At 40.0% G+C, this 18783-nt stretch overlaps 1 protein-coding gene across 1 annotated transcript; it reads left to right on the top strand.

The window, feature by feature from the left end:
* The first annotated feature begins 2447 nt into the window (after nt 1-2447).
* Nucleotides 2448-4809, top strand: LOC140835787 (uncharacterized). The gene is made up of 4 exons (XM_073201194.1): nt 2448-2915; nt 3019-3240; nt 3379-3527; nt 4146-4809. The coding sequence occupies exons 1-4, from the start codon at nt 2448-2450 to the stop codon at nt 4807-4809; spliced, it is 1503 nt and encodes a 500-aa protein (XP_073057295.1).
* Nucleotides 4810-18783: the final 13974 nt, after the last annotated feature.

Here is an 18783-nt window from a genome sequence, read left to right as displayed (position 1 = left end):
TTAGACAGAGGGATGGGGAATCACTGAATTCAGCATTGGCAAGATTTAAGAAGATGTTGAGGATGTGCCCGAGACATGGCTTTTCAATTGGCCAGCAGGTTAAAACATTCTATTATGGGGTGGATCCTTCTGTGAGATCTATGCTTGATGCGGCAGCAAATGGGAGCTTATATCGAAAAACGCCGACTGCAGCACTGGAAATCATATCGAATATGGCCGAAAGCAATGTAGGTTGGCAAGATAACCGGAGGGAAAAGAAGGTAGGATTCCTTGAGATGGATGCTCTTACAGCAATTACAGCGAAACTTGATGGATTGACGCATCAGATGGCACAGTTACAAGAACGGAAGTCAACACCAGTCAAGTCAGTGAATCAGATTCAAGGAAGTGCTGAAATGGTTGGTGGTTCATCTAGTGACATGCCATTCATGCCAGATATGTCCTGTGAGGGAATACAATTTTTCGAGGGAGACTCAGTAAATTATGTGGGAAACCAAGGCCGACAACAGTACAATCCATACAGATTTTCGTATAACCCAGGCTGGAGGAATCATCCGAATTTTGGATGGAAGCAACCTGAAACTTCTGTTGAGCAACTACAGTTTAATCCTCCACAACATCCTACACAGCAAAGACCTCCTCAACAACCACCTAAACCGCCGCAAGGTGCTGGACCTTCGATGCCACCCGGTTTCAAGCCACGGGATAGCAAGTCGAATCTTGAGGATATGCTTGCCAAGTACATAGCCGGAAATGAGATGAGATGGCAAAACCATGATGCCATGATGCAAAAAGTGGAGACGCAACTAGGGCAGTTAGCTACACAAATGGCTACACGAGCTCTGGGTACACTACCTAGTGACACGGAAAAGAATCCAAAAGGTGTCAATGCTGTCACGGCGACGTCTCCCATAAAGCAGGAAGTGATCGATGTTGAAGGAGATGAGAAGGAAAAGAAAATATCCAAGCAAGAGTCCAATGACACGAGGGAGAAAGGTAAGTCTCTAAACTCAAACTCCAATATTGATATTAAGTCACTCCCATTTCCCCAAAGAGCAAAGCAACTGCAACTGGATACCCAATTTTCAAAATTTCTTGAGATTTTCAAAAAGCTGCACATAAATATCCCATTTGCAGAGGCTTTAGCTCAAATGCCCTCGTATGCAAAATTTCTTAAAGAAATTTTGTCAAACAAGAGGAAATTGGTTGACTTTGAGACAGTTAAGCTTTCGGAGGAATGTTATGCAATTTTACAAAATAAACTCCCTCCGAAGCTTAAGGATCCAGGCAGTTTCTCTATCCCTTGTACTATTGGAACTTCAAATTTCAGTAAAGCTTTGTGTGACTTAGGTGCATGCATTAACTTGATGCCATATTCATGTTTTGAGAAACTAAAAATAGGTGAAGTGAAGCCAACTACAATTTCCCTACAGTTAGCTGATAGATCGATTAAATATCCTAGGGGAGTTGTAGAGGATGTGTTAGTTAAGGTTGACAAGTTCATTTTTCCGGTCGATTTTTTTGTGTTGGATATGGAAGAGGATTGTGAGATTCCTCTTATTTTAAGAATACCGTTTTTAGCCACTGGGAAAGCCCTAATAGATGTACAAAAGGGTGAGTTGGTGCTGAGACTGAATGATGAGAGTGTGGTGTTTAATGTTTTTCAGTCCATCAAATATCCTAATGATACATCTGATTGTTTTAGAATTGATGCTACTGACGAGCTTGTTGAGTGTGTTTTACAGGAATTTATAGGTGAAGATCCTTTGGAGATTTGTTTGACTGATTCATGCCCAGGAAAGTCGGAAAATGAGGATATTAAGGAATACATGCAGTATCTGGAAGCAGGCAGACCAATTTCAAAGACGGTAAATTCTAGGATTGGGGAGCTTGGGCATATCCCAAGACCTTTAAAGTCATCCATCGAAGAAGCCCCGATCCTAGAGATGAAACCTCTTCCTTCGCAATTAAAATATCTGTTTTTGCTTGATAATGATAAATTGCCATTGATTGTTTCATCTACTTTGACAGGTAAAGAGGAAGAAAAACTGTTGCGAGTGCTGAGAGACAACATCAAAGCCATCGGCTGGAGCATCGGAGACATCAAAGAGATCAGCTCTTCTATGTGTATGCACAAGATTCTAATGGAGGCCGATCACAAGACATCTACTCAACCTCAAAGGCGTCTGAACCCGGCTATGCAAGAAGTGGTGAAGAAAGAGGTGATAAAGCTACTGGACGCAGGTATTATTTACCCGATTTCTGACAGTAGGTGGGTTAGTCCAGTGCAAGTTGTTCCGAAAAAAGGTGGGATCACTGTTGTGAAAAATGATAATAATGAATTAATTCCCACGAGAACTGTTACAAGGTGGCGTGTTTGAATCGATTATAGAAAACTTAACGACGCCACCCGTAAAGATCATTTCCCCCTCCCATTTATTGATCAAATGTTGGAAAAGCTAGCTGGCCACTCTTTCTACTGTTTCCTGGATGGTTATTCGGGTTATATGCAAATTCCTATTGACCCTGAAGATCAGGAGAAAACCACTTTTACATGTCCTTACGGGACAATTGCATATAGACGAATGCCATTCGGTTTATGTAATGCACCCGCAACTTTCCAACGATGCATGATGGAAATTTTTCATGATATGATTGAAGATTTTATTGAAATATTCATGGACGATTTTTCTGTCTTTGGCTCGTCATTTGATTCCTGTTTGATGAACTTGTCTAAAGTCTTGGAGAGGTGTGAAGAGTCAAATTTGATCTTAAACTGGGAAAAGTGTCATTTCATGGTGAGAGAGGGAATTGTGTTGGGGCACAAAATTTCTGAAAATGGGATTGAAGTCGACAAAGCTAAGATTGAAGTGATAGAGAAACTCCCAGCCCCAACAAACATTAGGGCATGCAGGGTTTTATAGACGTTTTATCAAAGATTTTTCTTGCATTGCTAAGCCACTGACAAATTTACTGATTAAGGACGTAAGCTTTGATTTTTCTGATGAGTGCGTGCAGACATTTCAGGTTTTGAAAAAGAAATTGATCACAGCACCTGTGATGATAGCACCTAACTGGGGGTCGTCATTTGAGGTGATGTGTGACGCAAGCGACACAGCTCTAGGGGCAGTGTTGGGACAAAAGAGAGAAAAATGCATCCATGTCATCTACTACGCTAGTATGACGTTGTCAGCCGCCCAACTGAACTATGCCACTACAGAAAAAGAGCTTCTTGCTGTGGTTTTTGCTCTGGATAAATTTCGATCTTATTTAATAGGGTGCAAAGTTGTAGTGCACACCGACCATTCAGCCTTGAAATACTTAATGTCTAAAAAGGATGCGAAACCAAGGCTAATTCGTTGGATTCTTCTTTTGCAGGAATTCGACTTGACGATAATCGATAGGAAGGGGACAGAGAATCAAGTCGCAGATCATCTTTCGCGATTGGAAAATCCGATTCAAGGTAATGACTTTATTCGCGACGATTTCCCAGATGAACAACTCTTTGAAATCAACAGTTTACCATGGTATGCCGATTTTGTTAATTATCTATCAAGTAAGTTCATTCCTCCCCATTTTACGTATCAGCAAAAGAAGAAATTTTTCTCGGATTAGAAATATTATTTGTGGGAAGATCCTTATTTTTTTAGAATATGTGCAGACGGTATAATCCGTAGATGTGTTCCCCAAGAAGAGGTTAATGCGATTTTGTTTCATTGTCATGCAGGTCCGGCTGGAAGCCACTTTGGAGTAACTAGAACTGCATTCAAAGTCCTCCAGTCTTGTTTTTATTGGCCTACTTTGTTTAAGGATGCGCATGAATATGTCACAAAATGTCCAGATTGTCAGCGAACAGGTAATATCTCTAGGAGACATGAATTACCTCTCAATAATATTCTTGTGTGTGAATTATTTGATGTGTGGGGTATCGATTTCATGGGTCCGTTCCCGGTTTCTTTTGGGAACAAGTATATTTTGGTGGCTGTAGACTACGTATCTAAGTGGGTAGAGGCGGTTGCATACAAAACTAATGACTCTAGGGTTGTCGTTCAATTTCTCTTGAAACATATTTTCTAACATTTCGGCACACCTAGAGCCATTATTAGCGATGGGGGTACTAACTTTTGCAATCGTCAATTTGACAGTCTATTGGCCAAGTATGGGGTCCGACATAAGGTGGCCACACCTTACCACCCTCAAACTAGTGGCCAAGTCGAGGTTTCAAACAAAGAACTTAAACGCATTCTTGAGAAGACTGTCGATGCTTCAAGGAAAGAATGGTCTAGGAAACTCGACGATGCACTTTGGGCGTACCGCACGGCTTTTAAAGCCCCCATTGGCATGTCCCCTTTCAAATTATTGTATAGAATGTCATGTCACCTACCTGTAGAACTTGAACATAAGGCTTATTGGGCTACTAAATTTCTGAATTTTGATGCTAAAGCCACAGGTGACGAGAGAGTGCTGCAGCTAAACGAATTGGATGAGTTTAGGTTGGAGGCGTATGAGAATGCCAAGCTTTACAAGGAGAAGACAAAACGTTGGCATGATCAGAACATTGTTCATCGAGAATTTGTGATGGGTCAACAGGTATTATTATATAATTCTAGACTGAAGTTGATGCCAGTTAAGTTACGTTCACGGTGGTCAGGACCATATACCATCACGCAAGTTTTCCCTTATGGGACAATGGAGATCATTAGCGAAGCGACTGGAGCATTTAAAGTGAATGGGCATAGGCTGAAAGTTTATCACGGTGGTGTCATACCCGATGAGCCGACCACAGTGGATCTGCAAGACCCAAACTGAATCAAGGGAGTACAGTCAGGCTATCGACTCTAAATTTAGCGCTTGCTGGGAGGCAACCCAGTGTTTAGTTTTATTTTTTCTTTCATATTTTTAGTTTATTTTATTTGTTCTAATTTACCTTCTTTCTGTTTTTCTCGCACTGTTCGTGAGTTAATCTCAGTGAATGGTGGTGCAGGTAATTTATCTACTGGCAGTGGAATTTCTCAAGTGTGAGAGAGTCTATCAGGGCGATCGGTGTCAAAGCCACAAATGGACCAGGGAAGTTTCTGTACAGTTCTTGCATCTTGTGTGCTTGATTGAGTTTCAAATTTCATGTATATATTCTTAGAATTGTACATTCATGGCATCACATGTGGGTTTGGTTCGTATATTTTTCAAAAAAAATAAAATAAAATAAATAAATTTGATTTATGTAGTTTTCTGATCCCGAGTCTACACGGACCCAGCCCCGGACCCCTACACGGGGTCCGTGTACTTAACCATCAAATTTGCCAGCTTCCCGAGTCTACACGGACCCTCCCCCGGACCCCTAAACGGGGTCCGTGTATGTAACTTTCACAATAGCCGATTTCCAGAGCCTACACGGACCTGTACACGGACCCTTACACGGGGTCCGTGCCCTCAAATTTCGGGAATTCTCAGAATAATATCGCGCAGGCCCTACCCGAAATCCTTAAAAACCCCAAATCGTTTCCCCCAATCTCTCACACCACCCACTCCCATTGCCGCCTCGCACACCGCCCGACTCACCCCTGCCGCCGCCACATCACCGCCAGACCACTCTCCTTCGCCGAGCTATCATCGTCATCTTCTCTTTTCTGGTAAAAGTGGCTACACCTTGTCTCCATTTGCCAATTATCATTGTTGGGGAGTTTGTGTACTGTAGAAGAGACAAATTTATCGCAAATTAGTTCGATTATCGCTTGGGTTTCGTTCGTCGTGTGTTGGTTTGTTGGATTTTGCTTGTCTGAGGCCCATTATATCATCATTGTGGTTTAGTGGGAATTGAATTGTTATTGGAGGCTATTGACCGTAGATTGGGGGTGTCGTTTTCTAATTTTTGAATTGGTATTGAGTTGTGCATTATTTTGGTTGCTTGGGATCAATTGAATTGTGTTTCTGAGTTGGGATTGTTGTGCTTCTTTGATTGCCCCTTTAAGTCTGGCCATTCACATCGTCATGCCTCCTCGTCAACTAACCAGCAAGCGTGCACGAAGCGAGGCTTCCTCATCTTCTAGACACGCCAGAGTATAGTTTGATTCCTCTAGATTCACCTCCCTCGAGAACTCTGAATGGTACTCGGCCCTCCACGAGAACGCTATGATTGTTGAAAAATCTATCCACCCCCGGATTGATAACGAGGTGCCAATTCGGGCTGAATTCGATAAGTTTGGTTGGGGATCACTTTTGGACATCACCGGTCCCTATTTTCCCGAGTTGGTATGGCAATTTTACGCCAACTTCGACGACAAGAGTATTACTGGGCTGCAACAGATCCGCACTTTCGTTAAGGGGGTGCCTATCGAGTTTGATACTGCCTACCTAGCCACTCTGTTGAATGTGCCAAATGAGGGCCCTCCGGTGAGTCACAATCAGTTCGATATAATTTTCTCTGACATTACTTTTAGGATCCCCGAGGCCCGACGTCGTCTGCACTACATCACTACTCCGACCGGTTATCGCTCGAGCGTCCTTCCCATTTCCCTCCCATTGCTTGATCGCCTTATCTGTTATTTCACGGGAGCAAACATTTTACCGAGGAAGGCTGGGAACAACGAGGTCCGGATTATGGATCTGTACATCATTAATAAGATGCTTAATGGATTGGGGGCTATACCTGCGATTCTGGTGGCTTCGATTATCCTCACCCATATGCGCTCTGTCGCACATGTTGACCCCACCAAGAACAAGCGGCCATATGCTCCTTTTCCCATCATCATCTCCCGGATTTTAGCGGCCCACGGCGTCGATCTCACTGGCGAGACGTCCCTCCTCCCCACCTCTACACAGACGCTCACACCCCAGGCTATGCAGGGCATGTACTTCATCTTCCGTCGGGGTGCTTGGTACCGTAACCCTACGAGTCGCCATATCACTCCTCACCCCCGAGACCCGCCGGTTCCTCCACCCGCCATCGATGACCAAGCTTGGGATGATCGTGCAGAGGAAGAAGCAGCTTTAGACGCTGGCGCTGAGCCCAAAGCTGGTGCACCCCCCAGACAGAGCAACTCGCAAGCCAGACGTCACTTTTACTCATCCTTACTGGATTGCATGGACGACATCCGCAACCGTTTGGCCCGAATCGAGCAACAGTCTCCCGACGCCTATGCCCCACCCTGGGAAAGAGCTACTCTCGATGAATTCATGAACTTAGAGCTGGGATCCGAGGACGAGCAGTAGTTTATTTTGTTAGGATGTGTGGAGGATTTTATTATTTTTCTGGATTTCGCCATTTCATTTTTTTGTTGTTATCGACGTTTTCAGACTTGTTCTTTATCGTTATTATCATTTGAACTTTAATCGTGTGTTTGTGTGTTTCTCCTATTCCTTTAATGTTTCCTTGTGTATTCGATGTCGTGCTTTTCAGGAATTGCTGATTTCTACCACATTTTTCTCACGTACCCGACTTTGTCCAGGGAAGTGTTTTTTGACTTAATTATCTTGATCGTTCATTTTATATTGCATGACACTGAGGGCAGTGTCGTTATCAAAGTGTGGGGGTGGGTCAGTTTTGTTTCACGTCGTTGCACACACACTTAACAACACTTTGAACATAGGATGAGACTATTGATAGACAAAGAACTCTTGTTTCACTTAATAATCGGATTAATTTGTTAGATTTTGGATCACCCGGAAAATTGTTTCATGCCTAGTATTGAGTGAGAGGAGTCGTAGTTTCAAGGAGAGAGTCTAACATGAACCAGTTCTGTATCAACATTTTGTTCAATGCACGTGGTCAAACTTTTACTCATTGATAGTGAATTGGTGAAATGTGAACTTAAAAAAAAAAAGAGAAATAAAAAAAATTTGAAAAAAAGAGGAAAGTGTATAATATTGAAAACACCCGAAAAATCTGTGGGTGAAAGTTGGTGGATAATAAGAAAGAAATGAAACGCTAGAGCTCTGAAAATGATAAAAATACAGTAATTGTTGACGAGTCGAAAGTTGAATGAATGTGCTGCAGGAATAATTTTTTCACTATTGATTCCCATATCTTTCATTGTAGCCGTGAGCCTTGGCCTTACGTTATAAGCTTGAAAAGACCTATTAACCAAGTCATCGTCGTTCAACATTTAGTAGAGAAGGGTATGAAAGTAAAGCATATGGGGCGTTTCGATAACGAATGAAAATAAGTGATCATGAAACTAAGTAGCTGGAGATGAATACGAGTCTGACCTACACACTACACACATCTTGTTCTGTTGAGCCTGACTGGGTAAATGTTTGAATCTTAAATTGCGACGAAAACGAATCTTGTGATATGTGAAGCGTGATCTTTTGACCGGGGGTGAAAGAGTTTGACAAATTGAGAAGGTTTGATTTTGTTACTTGAGTTCTGAATCCGATATATTTCTCATTTTTATTTTTGTCTGATTTGTTCGGGGACGAACAAGGGTTAAGTGTGGGGGAGTTGATAAGCACGAATTATATAGCATTTTAGGAATCTTATTTTGTCGTATTCGTGCTTATCTGGCGTGTTTTACTCCGAGTTTTGCGCTTAATTCGTACTATTATGGCAAATTGTAGGTTTGACCAAAAGAGGAGGAAAGCCAAAGAAATGAAAGAAAAGTCAAACTCCGCATTGCCACGTCAGAAATATCCGGAAGAATAGGAAGAAAACATGAAGTCCAAACACAGACCCTTACACGGACCCCATGTAAGGGTCCGTGTACATCAACCTACGAAAAAGAGAGAAGCCGAGTCTGCACGGACCTGTAACCGGACCCCTACACGGAGTCCGTGTCCTTAACCATCCGAGAATCGATTTTACAGAGTCTACACGGACCCAGGACGGACCTCTACACGGGGTTCGTGTCCACCATTCCGGAAGAATTCTTGGGCAGAGTCTACACGGACCCCTGTCCTGATGCATGCACGGGGTCCGTGTACACAATATCAGATCGAGATTTTGGAGAAGATTTTGCTCGTGATTTGGGAAGGAAATAAAAAGGAAAAAACCTAGAGAAGAGGGGGGTTGAATTTTCGGAGACTTGGCAGCCGACTTGGAGGAAAAAAGAGAGAATTTGGATACTTTTAAAGTCGGCGACGGCGAAGGGAAAAACGCGAGAAATTCGTACACTTCTCACGCAAGAACCGCGCACCATCACTGAGAATTTCTCTTCTCTTTTATTTTCCTATTTTTCAGACATGAATTCAAACATTAAATTTGATTTTACTTTTGAATTTATGGAGTAATTTTCTTTTGTGATCGGGACCACAATAGGAACAAACGATTGATTTTGTTGATTCGTTGGATGGTTTGATTTATGAAATTATTTCTCGTTATTGATTAATGTTTGCGTAATTTCCTTGCTTTTAATCTGGCCAATTAATTGCATGTTTGTCGTTCGATCTTGACTCGAAAGAGAATTGATTGAAATTAGCTTCAAAAATATTAATCAACACACGGTTAAATCGACTAGAAATAGTACTCAGTTTCAGTGTGCGATTTTAGGCGACAGCTGTAATTCCATCGTTGATACATGCGTTTTTTATTTAATTAAATTCAATTAGAAATAATTGGACTGTTAAATGAAAATAGGATTATAAATTCTAGAAATAGATTTGTAATTAATTTAAGGAATTGCATCGTGACATCGAAATAATTTGTGGTTGAATAATTCCAGTGCATGATATTAATCAAAGTTTGTTACCGTTGTGTGTTCCCGGTCATTTTATTTGAATTTGAAAATCCTCAAGTTCCAAGCTTCTTTTTCAATTTTATTTTAGTCATTAATTTAGCATAGAATAATCTAAAATTTACTTAGTTTAAATAATCTTTAAATCACTTGTTATCGTTGCCTAGATTAAATAGAATAATTAAATCTTAGTAATTAAACAATAGTCTCTGTGGGATCGATACTTGGACTGTTCGTCCATTTACTATAACTTGACCTAGTCCGCTTGCTAGAATTAATCCCAACCGAAATCGTCTGTCATTGACTAATGCTAATTAGATTGTAACAAAGGTTGTCAACTAATAACACATCATTAATAGTTATGTTACCATGGATAATCTTACCTTTACCCACGGTTTTACCTTTTGAGTTGTCTCCAAAAGTTATCTTTGGTCTAGTGCAACTCATTATCTCGGAAAGTAGGTTTTTATGTCCAGTCATGTGTCTGGAACATCCACTGTCCAGATACCATGTAGAGATACTGATTTCTGTTTTCTTCTGTTGTTCCTGCAAACACAAATTTTAGTATCTGGTACCCAAATCTATTTGGGTCCAAGCCTTATCAGTCTTTTGGGGACCCACATTTGTACAATTTTTGGTGACCTTGTACTTCGGGTATCCAAAGATGTGTGTGCAACAGAAGGTCTGTTACTTCTAACAGTATGCATGTTAAAATGTTGTTCCTCCCTTCTGTTTCTGTTGTCCAGCCTGTATCTCTTCTGAACAGGTTTAGAGTTGTAGTACTGGTAGTTTTTAACCTTCATAGGAGGTTGTCTTCCTGAGTTGAATCCTTTCATGATTCTAGAACTCTGGTCAAATTTTCCTTAGGTTTAACATAACCCAGACCATAATGCATTCTTCTGTTTATCTGATTTACATTCCTTTCTAATGAAACAGTAGGTACTTCTGTTTTCTGTACCACACTGGATTTTACAAAGTGAATATACTTCCCTTTGCACATATCCAGTTTTGGCTTAGTATTAATTGTAGAAGTGCCTTCATTATTACAAAAACCGAGACCACTCCTGTCTCCAGATTGTTTTTGAAACTCTTGCATCTTTTCTAGTGAAATAGAAGACTTGTTCCAAGCATTTACCAGTAGTGATAACTTCTGGTTTTCAGAAAGCATCTTCTGGTAATCTGCTTTTGCTCTTTCATTCTCCGTTTTTAATTTACTCATCTCAACTTGTAAATCATTACAGCTGTCTACTTGCAAGCAAGTTAACTTACTGTTCTGATCATTTAAGTTCAGATTTTCGATCTTAACCTCTTTGAATGATTGAGAAAGTCTAGAATACTCTTCTACCATGTCATGTAATGCATTAATCAGATCAGTTCGTGTAAATTCGTTAGAATCAAAATCAAATACCTCTTCAGATGTCGAGCTTAAATCAGTGTCTGCCATGAGACATTTAACTTCTTCTGCATCACTGTCACTAGAATGACTTTCTGAATCAGATGACTCAGAACTGGAGTCCGCCCATTTGGATTTGCTTTCTTCAGCAATCATTGCTTTTCGATATCTTCTGGACTTTTTGTCATTCCTCTTGTGATCTTTTCTCTTCTGGTCATCCTTCTTTGGTTTAGGACAATCAGCAATGAAGTGACCTATCTTTCCACAGTTAAAGCATCCCTTATCACCAGATGGTGAATCTTTCTTGAAGTTGCGATTGGGACCCTGATAAGTTCGATGGTTCTTCTTCATGAACCTGGAGAATTTCTTTACAAATAAGGACATAGCATCACTACTGATTTGTTCAGCAGTCTTCTCCAATGTACTGTCAATGATCACAGTAGGTAATGCTTGAGGTACAACTGTAGCAGCAGTAGAGGAGGTGGTGACAGTAGCAGTAATAGCAGTAGCGGTGGCAGCAAGAGCATTGGTAGGTATACTTGAAGGCTCTTCTCCACTTCTTACTTCTAATTCGAACTCGTAAGCTTTCAGATCTGCAAATAGATCGTGCAGTTCCAACTTGTTTAGATCTTTGGACACTCTCATAGCAATTGTTTTAACATCCCATTCTCTGGGTAAGGCTCTCATCACCTTGAGAGCTATTTCTCTGTTGCTATGCTCTTTACTCAGAGCTGTTAGCTCATTTACCAAGCTACTGAATCTTTCATCCAACTCATTTATAGTTTCACCAGCTCTCATTTTTAGATTTTCGAACTTTTGCATTGCTACAGACAATTTGTTTTCTTTCGTCTGCTCATTTCCCTCACATATTTGGATGAGCTTTTCCCAAATATCTTTTGCAGTAGAACACATTTTGATCTTACTAAAAGTGTTCTTGTCGATAGTTTTATATAATATATCCTTTGCAACATTATCAAGGTTGGCCTTCTTCTTATCTTCGCTGGTCCATTCACTTCTTGATTTTTCAATCATCTGTGGTGCGCCTCCAGTAACAGCAACAGCAGTGTTAGGCTTTAATATTTTTAATGGACCATCTGTGATGACATACCACATGTCATCATCTTCGGCTGCAAGATGAGCTTGCATTCTAATCTTCCAATCATCAAAATCTTCCTTAGAGAACATAGGGATCTTGCTAAAGTGTGCCATCTGTTGTAGATTTTCACGAACAAGAATAACCTGCTCTGATACCAATTGTTGAGGATCGAAGTTGAGTTTAGAGGGGGGGTGAATAAACTCTACTCGTTTTTCTTTCTCTTTGTAAGAGGTACTAAAATCCTGTTAGAGATAGTAGTCTATATTGTTGCGTATACCTTCACCTAGATTACAATAATACGTGCGGAAAAAATCTGATGAAGTAAGTGAAAAACAATAATGACAGTAGGCAGTAGTTGTTTATGAAAGTTCGAAGATGAAATCTTCTACGTCTCCCTTCTTCTGTTTCCAAAAGGTATAACTAAAAGACTTTGGATATTACAGTACAACTCTTGTACACACCCACTTCAGAAGGACTTACACCTCAGCCTACTGAAACTCTTAGTTACTCAACTCAAAAAGAATGTGATACACAAGGTTCTGAAAAGACTCTTTTAAGATTACAATCTCTTCCTGAAAAAATATAAGTGTTGTAAAAGATTGTGAAGAGAGTAAGAATCAGTAGCACAGGATGATCTTCAAAAGATCAGATATTTGGTATGAAGCATGTGCTATTTTTCTTTGTGTTGAACTCTAAGTAATCAAGGAATTTCGAGGTTGTCTCGTTGAATGAAAATAGCTTTGATCCTTGAAAAGATATTATGCGTAGCGTCGATGTCGTGTAAGGGTTTGTTCCATGTATATATATACGACTGAGTTCCACGATCATAAACAGAAGATGTCTTCAGATCTCTGATAGAGTCAGCTTTATTACCAAAAGTAGTTCCTGCAGAAAAGCTGTAAAAAAATCAGTTCTGTTTTATACTAAACTTGGTAAAGTGCATTAAATGACTCCGTATAGTATTTAATGCTGCAATTAATACTGGTACTTGGTAACCGTAACGGTAACATTTAAAGTAGTCACGTTAGGCAACATCTTCTACTGATTCTGTTTTTCTATCCTTTCTACTGCTTTTGTTTTACTAGACTAGTAGCTTCTGATTTCTTGTTGTCTACTGTTTTCTTAAGGAATGCTACTGGTCTGCTGGTTTTTATTTACATCGCCACAACTAAATTCATGTCTATCAGGTTCACTGATACAACTAGCCGTGGGTTCACATCTCCATGTGATTCGGACTAAATGTGTCCTTATATGAGCATACCCCAATTGCTCCATTCTTACTTATCAACTCCTTGATAATAAGAACGTCAGAACTCAAGTCAGATAGTACCCAACCAATCATGTTAAACGCCTAGCAGCATTGCTTACATGATTCCCTTGGTATCAAATGATAGTTCCTGCAAGAACCATTCAATTATGGTTAGCGTACAGTACGGTCCCTTCAACTCATATATCCCGACCGATTCGACAACCATTGGTATATCGAGAGTTGTCAATAAATCGATACTATACGTCATGTCGTAGTTGCATCGATGGTGTAATCTATGAAACCCCTTTCATAATTACCACCATACTCTGATCAGAGATTTCAAACTACATATACATGAAAACACATAGGATATCCATACCCGTAGGTAAGCGGTGAATCCCCGGCCACAATGCATCGACTCCTATATGTTTCGACATAACACCCAACCTTGCCACCTGATGACCCCATGAGAGTCGGTAAACAGGTCAAAGTGAAACGCTAGCACATAGAGTCTCAATGTTGTCCCGGGTCATAAGGACTAATGGTGTACAACCATAAACTAGGACGTTTCCACTCGATAAGTGAGAACCACTTGGAAAGTCCTTTATAGAGGGTTGTTCAGTGCACTCTACCAGGAGCACCTATCTGCATGCTCGGATATCACAATGTCCCCTACAAATGAAACATGGTACTCACATCGCAGATACTAGTCTCGAGCTCTAGCGGCCTATATCCTTCTTAGTGCCGGCTGAATCGACTAGGAACCGTTTAGAATACACAGTATTACAAATATGAGTTTCATGATACTCATCATATGAGCATCTCATATTCTTTCTACTATTTGTATATTCAATAGCTTTATCTATGCAACTAGCATGGGTATACAGATAAAGAAGTGTCAAAACAATAAATTCAAATATTATTAAAATAAAGATCGTTTATACATAGAGTTTCATTGTGAACACTCGGCCAACACTTGGCTCGACGTGCACCTACTCTAACAATTATTTCATTAGATCACATAGGATATCCACACCCGTAGGTGAGCGGTGAATCCCCGACTCCAATGCACTGGCTCCTATATGTGTCGCAATTGTACCCAACCTCGCCACCTGATGACTCTCCTGGAGCCGGTAAACGAGTCAAAGCACAGCCCTAGCATATAGAGACTCAGTGTTGTCCCGGGTCGTAAGGACTAATCGTGTACAATCATAACCACAGACTTATCCTATCGATGAATGATAACCACTTGGAAAGTCCGAGGGAGGGTTGTTCGGTATAATCATCATATGACTACCTATCTGCATGTTTGGACATCTCTATGTCCTTACCAAGAAACGCAGTACACAACATCACAGATGCTAGTCTCGAGCTCAAGCGACCTTTATCCATGTTTTAGGCGGCTGAATCGACTAGGAACGAATTTAGAATATGCTGTGTTTACAAATGACTTTCAACATCGAATTACGATTCATTTGTATTAAAGCATAATCAAGAACTTTATCTATGCTGTTTGCATGGGTATACAGATAAAGTATAACAAGACCATAAAAAGTTAAATTATATTAAAATAAAGATTGTTTATTTCACTTGAGTCAATAAATTCCCTAGCCAACCGTTGGCTTGCAGGGCAACTACTCTAACAATCTCCCACTTGCCCTAGAGCCAACTACCCTTAATCCCATTGCTTCGCGATGCTTTTCAAACAATCGTCCTGGCAAGGGCTTTGTAAGTGGATCAGCAACATTATCTGCAGAGGGAACTCTTTCAACTGATATATCTCCTCTTCCCACTATCTCCCGTATGATGTGGAACTTCCTCAGTACATATTTGGATCGCTGATGAGACTTTGGTTCCTTTGCTTGCGCAAGGGCACCAGTGTTGTCCCAGTACAATGGAACTGGATCAACTCTATTAGGAATAACGCCCAACTCTTGGACAAAATTCCTCATCCAAACTACCTCTTTGGCTGCATCAGATGCAGCAATGTATTCAGCTTCAGTGGTGGAATCTGCAACGGTGTCTTACTTGGAACTTTTCCAAGAGACAGCCGCACCATTAAGCATGAATACAAATCCAGAGTTCAATTTCGAATCATCTACGTCACATTGGAAGCTAGAATCAAGGTAGCCTTCCAATTTCAATTCTCCACTCCCATAGACCATGAACAAGTTCTTAGTGCTTCTCAAGTACTTAAGAATATCTTTCACGGCCTTCCAATCCATTGGACCAGGGTTTGCCTGATATCTGCTAGTAACATTTAGAGCGCAAGCAACATCAAGACGTATCGATATCATACCATACATGATACTACCAATAGCTGACGCTTATGGAATACATGTCATCATCTCTATCTCTTCATCAGTTTTGGGACACAAAACTTTAGATAGGGTAACACCATGACATATTGGTAAGTATCCTCTCTTGGACTCTTCCATAGAAAATCGTTTCAAAATGGTATTGATATAAGTGACTTGGGTGAGTCCCAGCATGCTCTTTGATCTATCTCTATAGATTTGTATTCTCAATACATAGGACGCTTCACCCATTTCTATCATGGAGAATTTACTTGCTAAACATACTTTAGTTGATTGCAATAATCCTACATCATTCCCAATGAGCAGGATATCACCAACGTAAAGTACTAGGAATGTTACTGCACTCCCACTAAATTTCTTGTACACACATGGTTCCTCAGGGTTCTTAGCAAAACCAAACTCTTTGATAGTGCTATCAAATATGAGGTTCCAACTCCTTGACGTCTGCTTGAGACCATATATTGATCTCTGAAGTTGCATACCTTATGCTCACTTCCCACTGATGTGTATCCCTCAGGTTGAGACATATCAATTTCCTTTTTGATGCCTCCATCGAGGAATGAAATCTTTACATCCATTTGTCATATCTCATATTCATACCATGATGCTATGGCTAGTAGTAATCTAATGGACTTAAACATAGCAACCGGTGAAAAAGTTTCCTCATAGTCAACTCCTTGTCTTTGAGTATAATCTTTTGCAACCAGCCTTGCTTTGAAGGTCACTACCTTCCCATTCGCCCCAAGCTTTCTTTTGTAGATCCATTTGCACCCACCCTATAGGAACGATTCCCTCAGGTTGATCCACCAATGTCCAGACTTGGTTTGAATATATAAAGTCCATTTTTGACTGCATGGCTTCAAGCCATTTTGTTGAATCAGTATCAGATATTGCTTCCTTAAAGTTCATTGGATCATATCCAACACAAGACTCATCATGTTCTTGTTCATGAAGAAGCGTATATCTAGCAGGTGGTCTAATAACACTATCAGACCTTCTAGGATCTTGTACTTTAACTACTGGTTGTTGGAGATTAGATTCAACTACTATAGTTGAGGGAATATATTGAATTTCTTCAAGTTCTATCATATTGCCTTTTCTATCTAATAGAAATTCCTTTTCCAAAAAGTGATATTTCTTGAAACAAACACTTTTGCTTCATTGGTACGATAGAAATAATACCTAACAGAATTCTTTGGATATCCTACAAAGTAGCACAAAGTGGATCTACTATCCAATTTGTTTCCCACTGTCTGCTTCACATAAGCAAGACATCTCCATATTCTCTCGTAAGAATATTTGGGAGTTTTTCTCATCCATATCTCATATGGTGTTTTATCCACTGCTTTAGTATAAATATTATTCAACAACATTACCGCAGTTTCAAGCGCAAAGCCCCAAAACGATGTAGGTAATTCAGTGAATCTCATCATTGATCGAACCATGTCCAACAAGGTTCGCTTACAATATTCAGAAACACCATTCAATTGTGGTGTTGCTGGTGGAGTCCACTGTGAGAGAATCACATTCTCTTATAGATAACCCAAAAATTCAGCACTTAAATATTCTCTACCTCGATCAGATCGAAGTGTCTTATTACTTCTTTCTAGCTGATTTTCTATTTCAGATCTGAATTCTTTGAACATTTCAAATACTTCAGATTTGTGTTTCATCAAATAAACACACCCATACCTCAAATGGTCATCAGTAAAGGTAACGAAGTAGGTATTGCCCATATTTTGTGCTAACACTTAGCGGGCCACAAATGTCTGTGTAGATCAAATCCAGTAGACCATGCGCATGTTCCACGTTTCCATCGAATGGAGTCTTGGTCATTTTTTCTTTTAGACAGAACTCACAAGTAAGTAAAGAATTTATGTTTGACAAGTCAAACATGCCTTCTCCCACTAGTTTGTGCATCCTTCTTTGGGAAATGTGACATAGTCTAGCATGCCATATTTGTGTGGGATTTGGATCATCTAACTTTCTTTTGTTTGTTGTTGAAATAATGTTTGCTTTGACATTCCCTTATCATTTTCAGAACATTTCTGGCGCATATAATTTCTTATGTCCGGACTTCTTGCAGTGAAATAAATATGTTCTAACTTATCGGGCTTTGTAGGCCTTTTAAGTGTCTTTCAGAGTTTGCTTCTTATTGGGATTGTTTTTCTTGTGAGGGGCAGAACATTTCTTTCCCTTACCTTGTGGGCTATTTTCGTCTGACGAGAGGGCCATAAAAAAACAATTCCATGTTTTATGGTGATCTCATAAATTATAAGCGTATTGAATAGCTCTTCAAGGCTATCATCTATCTTATTCAATTCACCATAACCCCGTCAAATGAGGAAGAGAAAGACAACAAATTGATGTCATCTAGTAACTCGTTAGGAATCACATATTCCAGGCCCACTACATCCTCAATAAGCCCAGATGGAGAAAAGCCTCATCTTGCATTCGTGTAGTCATGAGCTTTTAAAAGTGGTGTGCATCACTGTACGAGTTTCATGTACCATGCAACTGCATGTGTATTCGAATGTCAGCACCATTCAACATTTCCTCAAATTGTCTCTACAGTTCATTTGACAAAGAAGCGAGCATGTTACACTTTAGCATGTATACTATGCTCCTACCATCTTGCATGCTTTGTCAGTTCAGCAGTACTGACATTAGTGTGTATGCCATTTACTCCGAATTCAGAACAATTTTCCTAACCAGTCTAGAAAATTAGATTCGATTAGCTTGTTAATAACAAAATTGGATTATGTGACGAAATCGAAAATATACTGATATGGAAACAGAATAATGGTTGCTGATTATTTTAAAATAATTTTAAGATATAAAATATGGATTTTATTTTATAAATCTCCCTCCCACTATTTTGACATTTCCACCACCCTCTGATGAAAAAGGGAAATCGTATTTCCTTAGTGGGCACGTAGAGTCCAATTAGTCAATTATAATCCCGAATAATATCAGCCAATTATAATTTTTAAAAGGTAGAATCCAATTGCATCCCTATGCAAACTCCGCGTGTTTTGCCTCACGTTTAATAAAGACCC

This window comes from Primulina eburnea, chromosome 7, assembly GCF_022965805.1.
Source record: "Primulina eburnea isolate SZY01 chromosome 7, ASM2296580v1, whole genome shotgun sequence".
In the NCBI taxonomy this organism is placed as follows: Eukaryota; Viridiplantae; Streptophyta; class Magnoliopsida; order Lamiales; family Gesneriaceae; genus Primulina; species Primulina eburnea.
This window is presented reverse-complemented; position numbering and strand designations above follow the sequence as displayed.

Excerpts from the sequence above, each read along its gene's own strand:
- LOC140835787 (XM_073201194.1), top strand. The coding sequence starts at position 2,448 with ATGTTGGAAAAGCTAGCTGGCCACTCTTTCTACTGTTTCCTGGATGGT. Across the intron at positions 3,241-3,378 it reads AAAAAGAGCTTCTTGCTGTG|GAATTCGACTTGACGATAAT; the intron begins GTTTTTGCTCTG and ends CTTCTTTTGCAG. Across the intron at positions 3,528-4,145 it reads GAAATCAACAGTTTACCATG|TCTATTGGCCAAGTATGGGG; the intron begins GTATGCCGATTT and ends TCAATTTGACAG.